The sequence below is a fragment of the Diadema antillarum genome, unplaced genomic scaffold (genome assembly GCF_040938485.1).
Source record: "Diadema antillarum isolate AM-2024a unplaced genomic scaffold, OU_Dant_1.0 scf00000142, whole genome shotgun sequence".
In the NCBI taxonomy this organism is placed as follows: domain Eukaryota; kingdom Metazoa; phylum Echinodermata; class Echinoidea; order Diadematoida; family Diadematidae; genus Diadema; species Diadema antillarum.
This window is the reverse complement of record NW_027271031.1, coordinates 258472-266759: the sequence shown is the minus strand read 5'-3', so window position 1 is coordinate 266759 and position 8288 is coordinate 258472. Positions and strand designations below refer to the sequence as shown.

Below are 8288 nucleotides of genomic sequence, written 5' to 3'. Positions count from 1 at the left end.
ACAGTCAAATTACTTTTCGATTGCAGGTCATAGCTTGAAGGCGTGGTAGTATCCACCTATAAAAGATTTTAAGTACCTTCGACGAGTTTTAGGCTATTGTACGTTAGCACGTAAAAAAGGAATATCACAACACACTTTATGGTTCGTCACACTATGAAAACTGTTTCACACTGAATGTGTCCATCAAATGAGTGGCACATTGTTTAAACAAGCACTACGCATGAACATGCAAAAAAAGTGCTTAACGCTTAAAGGGATGGTACAGTATGGGTGGAGATGAGAATTGGGCTTTTAACTTTTTGCGAGATACCAAGAAAACACTTTAGTACAGAGCATATCATTTTAAGAGGAATTCAAAGTTTATTTGATGAAAATCGGGTTTGGCATGACTGAAACATCCAAAAACAAAGTTAAACAAAGCGATCGTAAAAAAGTGTGGGTCCCACCCTTATTAGAATCGCTCTGTTTTGGATATCTCAGCCATTTCAAAACCAATTTTCATCGAATAAATGTTGAATTCCTTATGGAATTACATGTTTTTTTCATATTTCATAAGAGGTTATTCATTATTTCACCAATAAATGTTAGAAACCTGAAATTAGGTCTCAACCAAAACTATACGATCCCTTGAACGTTAATATTTATTGTGATAACGCATGACATCTGATACGTAATGTCCTTGGTGCTATTCTGCATCAAATGAGAGTAGGCCTACTCTCAAATCATTTGTACGCGATCTTTCTATGAAGCCATGCTAAGTGGCGTGTTTTATTTTTTTGGAAAAGTAATGTCATGTGTTGGTAAGTATAATTAGGTGGTAACAGATCTGATTGCTGATCATCCATATTTCATTAATGTGCTCCTCCGGGGTGATAATTGGTACAATTTTCCTTGAGTATTTTTTTGTGCAGCTATGTTTACGCCATACGAGGAGAAAATCCTGCACCGATTTTAGATTTCAACGCTGATTTCGAAAATACATTATGTCTGCATTCAATAAAGAACGCACATACAATAGTTCTCCGTGACTTAAATCGCTTGATTCTGATGTTGCAACAATTGTGTGAATTATGTGTCCCAAAATCTCCAAACGGGATGATATGTCTACTATCGGAGTATAAATATGATTTTGCTAAAACAACAAATCGATGTTGGCTACACCAACATAATAAAACACAAACAGTTCTTTCTTTTTGTCTGTCTGTCTATCTATCTTTCTCTCTCTCTCTCTCTCTCTCTCTCTTCGTACCCTTTAATGGAAATTGATTTTGAATAAGGTGATTGCACTATGATGCTTAAAGCTTGTATGCTTTTATAATGATATGCTACGAGGAAGAAGCCCCGCGTGGATACGTGTGTTCAGTTGTGTGTGTGTGTGTGTGTGTGTCTATTTGTTTTCCCGTGCGTGTATCGCCTCGCAACTAGTTCATTATCAAAATAGTGAAACAACGTGTGAAAACATGTTGTTTCGCTATTGCCACATTCAAAACCTTCTCACTGCACGTATCGTTCGACATAGAGCTAGTATGTTGTCCTTTCACTCGGTTACGACCGTTCGCCATAATCATTCGCTTGTTTTGGCGCTTCAGTCTTTTCGCAAAATGAAATGATTAGTCGCACACTGTTTGTCATTCGGCACTTCCGCTCGCGTGATCATGGTGGTAGACCTTAAAAATGTCGGGGTTTTCATTGCATATTAGCGTGAATTCAATCCCCCTCATTTTAGGAATCGCGGCAAACTCGATAGCTCTGGTCGTGATTTATAGAGTGCGTCGACGTACCAAGAAAAGCCAGCGTGGTCGTTCTGTTCCTTCGTTTCTTGTCCATACCCTAGTCGCGGTCGACCTCGTGAGTCTCTTCTTGCTATGGATTGGTAATAGCCTTGATTTACACAACACCGGGTTGAAGTGTGAAATTAACTACGTCATAAGATTGACTGTTGGATATGCGTCGGGATTCATGAACACACTAATGTGCCTCGAGAGATGCTTCGCATTGCGAGCTCCGTTATACTATTATAGAATGGCGACTTTGTGCAAGGCCAAAATTGCTGTATCCGTCGCACTTTCTTTGTCGTTCCTTATCAGCACTCTTCCTGTGATGGGTGTAGGGAGTTACGCTGTCGAACATGTAGTCGGAAATACCACGGAGGTCACTTGCAATCCTCCCGGCGAGTCGGGGACCCGAGGCAGTCCGGGCGACAGGGCCTTCGCGGCGATCTATCTCGCATTCGGCTCTCTCATGCTCGTCCTCATGTACGTGTCAAACGGCCTTGTCATCTTTCAGCTACGGCAGCGGAACAGTAGAACGAGATTTACATTGAAGCCAAGTAAACGTGAAACAGACCTACCAACGTCCTCTATCATCGAAATGCGCACTAGCTTGAACGATAAGAATAAAAGTGATGTATCCCCAGAATCTGAGACAGGGAGAACTAATACTCGACATCGAGTTCGGACTGAGGAGATGACGAGGACTACACATATATCGATGTCCAAGATGGTCGTAGTCATGTCGGTGGTGTTCACCATATCCTGGTTTCCATTTTACGTAAATTATCTTTGCTATCATTACGCCTCATGTATATGTTATGCACAACTTCATTATTCTTATTATAGTGTAACTCTTTGTAATTGTAGTCAATAGGCCTCATGTAAGTCTGAAAGGACGTACTGACAGAATCGTGCATGACATATTTACCACGTAAAGATCCGTTGGGAGGTAAAAGGCTTAGGGTGCACCACGCATTCTTTCTAGGGTATATGTGTGGCCCTGAAAAAGGCCTACCCAATCCCGGGATCCTATGGCTTGGGTAGGCCCTTTTCAGGGCTACACATATACCCTAGACAGAATACGTGGTGCACCGTTAAGCCTTCTGCCACCCAACGTTCTACCTCCACGGAAGCCTTCAAAGATCTAAAAATCCGTTGTTTGTTTTCAAAACATTGCAAACGGTGCGATTCAGCCGTTCGGCTGAGACGACTGCCTGAAATGTAGATCATAAATCATGAACCAAACTTTGACCATGTTTATGACTACCGCTGCTGTTGTCAGCGTCACCGTTGTCATTTTTGTTATCTCTGTTGTAGTTGATATTTAAAAAGAAACAAACAAAGGATTCCTGCGCGGGGAATTGGAAGACGAATATCATTGTCTGGAAGGTAATTGAGCTTTGCGCTTAAACATCTGAATGAAAGGGCCAGTGTTTTGGCCTGCCATGCCGTGGGACTTGTGTCCTTCACACCACATCTGTGCCCGGTTGTGAAGTTGACCATCACTTTTTTAACCCCCCCCCCCCCCCTAAAAGAAATGTGGCTACCCTCTTCTTTCTCGAGATGAATGTTTTCTCCTTTTTTTAAATTTGTCTCAGTCTGTGGTTGCTCAATGAAAATAGATCCGCTTTAAAGTGAAATTTGAACTCACTCATGACGCTCATTACGAAATGATTATGCTTCCTGTTACCTTCCTTTAAGTCGGGTTCAGCGGATTTCGTTTCGGTTTCGTTTTGCTGCACTTCCGTGAGACATGCTGTGTGCCCTAAACAAAACGCAATTGCGTTTTCATTTGTTTCTCCATAACTTGTGGATTTTGTGTCACAATTTCCTCAGAACTGTGACACCACTTATTTATAGCAGAGTTTTTTTAAGTGTCTTGTCTAGATTGAGAGCACTGCACCTTTAGGGCAGATTCAATTATTAAAGAAAAAATGAATAAAAATAAAAATCTGTGTTAACAGAGCAGAGCGCTGTGCTGCCAGTGTCTAGCAATTCAAATGCCCTTGCCACGTACGGGCGTTGATTTTGAGCAGTTCGTGGGCTGGGGAATAACGAATATCCAATCTAAGTTGGAGAATCTCTTTACTATGCTCGAATTTCATGCTGTTGGCACAACTGATCTAGAGCAATCTGTTACGCCTCATTATCTGAAGGATATTGCCATGGAGAGAGAAAATGGAAAATGAGGATCTTCAGATCCAATTTCATAGAGCCAAGCAGAAAATGAGCTCGAATGATTCTCAAGGAGAAACAATTATCGGCCTATAAGCGGGAGAAAATGATGAAAAGCCTGACGAGGAGGTTGTCATGCTGCTAACCTAATACTTTGATAATACAATGTATATGCATAATTAAAGTATAATGTGCTCACCGGGATGGGAAAAGCACGAAGTGAAATAATTATCAAGACATAATTAAGCAATAAGTTCCGATGTTATCAGCATAAACAGCACATCATGTCTCTATTCAGAGCGCCAGAAGATAAAGGGTGCTGCTTTCTACATCGTTTACGATCTCACGAAGCTGAACAGATACAGGCCCGTAATTAGGGGATGGGGGTTCAGAGGGTTCCGCGGACCCCTCCCCCCCCCCCCCGTTTGTCAGCAACAATTAAAAAAGATATGAAATGAAAAAAAATGTGTCTCTGAACCCCCCCCCCCCCTCGGTTTGGTGGCAGAAAAAATGAATAAAAAGGAAATAAAAAGAAAAAAAGGAGACTTACATAATTGTTTGGGGAGCGGTTTTTTTTCCTTGTTCGCCGATGAATCCCGGAAGTGGCACATAAAACTTCTTTTGCGCCCCATTGTTTAAAATAATAGAACTGAACATAAACTGAACTCAAAAAGTCCACATTTTATAATTCTGTACCCTCCCATAAAAATCCAAGTTACGGTACTACAGATATCTGAGTGAAAGGAGGAAGCTAGCGTTCCTTAGCCACCAGTACATTCCATCACTTCTCGGCGAGGAGGATTCCGTGCAAAGTTCTATCGGGTGCACGTCAAGAGCTCGGCACCCATGAGTCATACAGCCCATGAGACTTAACACTTGGCAAGTAAGGCTCATCAGTCCAACACTAGGCAAACAAGGGCCACGAGTTTGACACTAAGCAAAAAAGGCCCACGAGACCGACACATTAAGCCCCCTGATGCAATATTGGTCTCGTGGGATTTGTTTGACTTGTATTGAGATCACAGATTAATGTGAAGACTATAGCCAGGATTATGATCGCAGGTGAATGCTACTCGAAGCGTTGAATGAGTTACATACAGTCTGATTAAGATATTATGACAGAGCTGAACATCAATGCAAATATATTTTGAATGATGAGGATGAAACTTCAGTAAAGATTCAAAATGATTACTGAAAAACAGTTTCTCTGATCTTTTTGAAAAATTTCCAGATGACATGACCGGCGTTTTTGTTCCTGGACTCCTTTCAAAATAGAATTAAAAAAAAAGGAATAGCTGTAACTTGGTTTCATAGCCATCCAACTGCCATGCATGATCTTCCTAACTATCTGAGAGTCATAGATAGTCGGCCAAGCAGATCACGTGGTGGTGCAGCAATGTGTGTATTCCCATCTCAATTGGCTGATTGAGTGGCAAACAAAAAACTGAACGGAACGTTATGAATGAGTCATTAGAATCCCTTCTTGATTAGGTTATAAATCCTGGGAAAAAGAGAACTTGTTTGTGGAAGCGGTCTATCATAGGCCACAAAATGGTGACAATATTATGATTTATATCTTTTCTTCTTCTTTTTTTTTGGAATATATTGCTAACTCTCTTTCAACTCAAATATTTTGTAATTAAAGTAATCAAGGATGATCGTGATACAAAAAATAACTCTGTTCATCATTTTGTTGATACCTTAAGTACCTTCTCATTGATCCAATCGACTACTAAACAAACTAGAGTAGCAGAAAATTCACAACTTTTATTAACGATGGGTGCGTAGCTCAAAACTTGGCAACAAGTTAGAGCTAGCATTTTCAATCTTTGGAAACATGCAACCACCCCCCCCCCCCCAAAAAAATATATATATATATATATAATTCTATATACTGTCTGAGATTTCTTCGATTTGTCACTTCTTTCTTTTCGCAAGGACGAAGCTGCATTGCTCGTGTGTTTGTCACTTTTATTCGTCGTGTCAAGGAATGTTTCTCACGATGGTGATAGGATATCATCATCTCAACATTCTATATATTCATATCAATCTTTATTTACCCTGCTGGGTTCCTGATCGTCTTAGTTTTACACAGATTTTGAGGGCTGTTACTGCTGTTGTCCAACCGAATTACTTATATGATGACAAACTTACAATAACATAAATGTCATTATCCCCCCTGTCTTTGTAGAGAGTTTCATGTCTGTACAAACAATACACACTTTGCATTATGTTTTGAGAACAACTTTCCTCCACGTGAAGTACTTGCAACGTTTTTCCCCTTCATCTGTGTTCACTAAGGGCAAAATATTACATGTCAAAAATACTTGTGTGTACATGTTTTTGGTTTTAGAAGGTAGATTGAATGAGGTAAAACTGTTGCATCATTCCAATCTTCCTTTCTGTTTCAGCTTATGCATTTGTGTGTATAGTAGGCCTATCACATTTATCCTTAACTCTCTACACCCCCTCCCCCATCCACAATATCCCCATGATTGCGTAGATTCAGCGATTGTTGAAAGCGCTCGACGTCTCCCAGCCGGACTGGTATCTCTATGTCGTCATCTTCCTCCTGGTCAGCAACCATGTCATCGACCCTTTCGTCTTCGTCTTCATGAAGCAGCAGAGTCGAGACGCGCTCAGAGAGCTATGTATGGCGGGCATCTGCTGCAAAGTATGGCGGACACAGTCTGGAGCGGAGGCTAATGATCGAGTCACAAGTGGAACGACTGTGTTATCGTGAGTGTGTTAACTAAAAATGCAACTGTATCTGTTAATGAAAGTAATATCGGACATAAGCTGCAAATGTGAAAAGAAAAGGACGTTTCACATGACAAGAGTGAAAATTTATCGTCTTGAACCCTATCTTGCTACGTATTGAACACCGTGCTTTTCTAGAAATGCTTATTACATGAATCCACCACAGACGTCATAATGCCTTTTCCCCAATCTGTTTTTATGTGATGACCAGATTTGAAATTGCTTCTGTGATGGGTTGTTAAAAGAAAGTAGGACAAAGCACATTGAATTATGAGAGTTTAGAAAATCTTGCAAAGTACCAAAATCGGGTTATCGATCTTCAGTGAATGTATTTACAACTTGACGGGTCACATGATTTTTATTTTGTTTTATTTTATTTCATTTTGTTTTATTTTATGTTATGCCATTTTATTCTATTTTGTTTATTATTTATCATGTTTTCATTGTTTATTTATTATTGTATTTTATTTCTATTTATCTTATTTATGTTTATTCTGTTTTTGTATTTTGTTTTATTTTATTCTATTTTATTTTATTTTATCTTATCTTATCTTATTTTATTTCATTTCATTCTATTAAATTCTATTGTATTGTATTGTATTCTATTCTATTCTATTCTATTCTATTGTATTCTTCTGTTTTCCTGTTTATTATCTGCTGGTATAATAACGTAATCTGATGTGTTCTCCTTGTTGTTGTTGTTTTCGTTTGAAATCACTCTTCTAAAAACACCGTCTCGAACCTAACACAGGGATTGACGGGTAGAAATTCACCGAGCAAGAGGCCGAAACAGCGAGCATCCTCTCCCACGAGCCTGCATGCATGAGCTTAGTGTTCGAAGCATCCCCAACTCCAGGTTGGACAAATTGATATAGGCGTATGATAGGGTGAATACGGAATGAACCCAGTGGAACTACCACGAATCCAATGAGACTTACCAAAGGAGTGACATTGGACAATGTTTATTTCTATTCTTTACCAAGGGTAGCTCAGTAAGTGACCTGTACATATGAATGTACACTATGATTCTTTGGGGCCCTGCAACAGAATAACAAAATTAAACAACTCATTAAGAATGCACAAATTAAGACATCATGGGACAATAAAAACGGGACATTACTGTGTCATTTGAAAGAACATTTTTTTTTCGGTACTGGACAAAAATGTCATGTTCTACTTGACATTATAATTATTGATCGGTACTCTTACAAACTTACAAAACTAGATTTTCTTTTCGGTGATATGATGTTAGAGTTATCAGTCAGTACTTCGGGAATACGCTGCACACACGCACACACACACACACGCACACACACACACACACTTACAAAAAAAAATCTTAAGAATAAAATGAAGTGAAACTACTTGTTGTACAACCTGTAAAGTGAACCTAAGACAAATGCAATATGTAGTGATCTTGAACCGTCATTTTACTCATATCTATTGATTTGACTCTGTCGGTGCACTTCTATTGACTGAAATAATGTTGGTAGAACATCATAGGCGGCTAAAGGCATGACCATGTAGCTTCATTTCTTATGCAGCCTTTTCAGTCTCCCTCTTTTTTTCACTTTTTAGTTC

General features: G+C 39.5%; 1 protein-coding gene across 1 annotated transcript; it reads left to right on the top strand.

Annotated features, from left to right (window-relative positions):
- The first annotated feature begins 1961 nt into the window (after positions 1-1961).
- On the top strand, positions 1962-8030 carry LOC139721384 (uncharacterized). The gene is made up of 3 exons (XM_071632698.1): positions 1962-2550; positions 6451-6686; positions 7459-8030. Exons 1-3 carry the CDS (start codon positions 1972-1974, stop codon positions 7463-7465), a joined length of 822 nt encoding a protein of 273 aa, XP_071488799.1. The 5' UTR covers positions 1962-1971; the 3' UTR covers positions 7466-8030.
- The last annotated feature ends 258 nt before the right edge of the window (positions 8031-8288 follow it).

Excerpts from the sequence above, each read along its gene's own strand:
- LOC139721384 (XM_071632698.1), top strand. The coding sequence starts at position 1,972 with ATGTGCCTCGAGAGATGCTTCGCATTGCGAGCTCCGTTATACTATTAT. Across the intron at positions 2,551-6,450 it reads TATCCTGGTTTCCATTTTAC|ATTCAGCGATTGTTGAAAGC; the intron begins GTAAATTATCTT and ends ATGATTGCGTAG.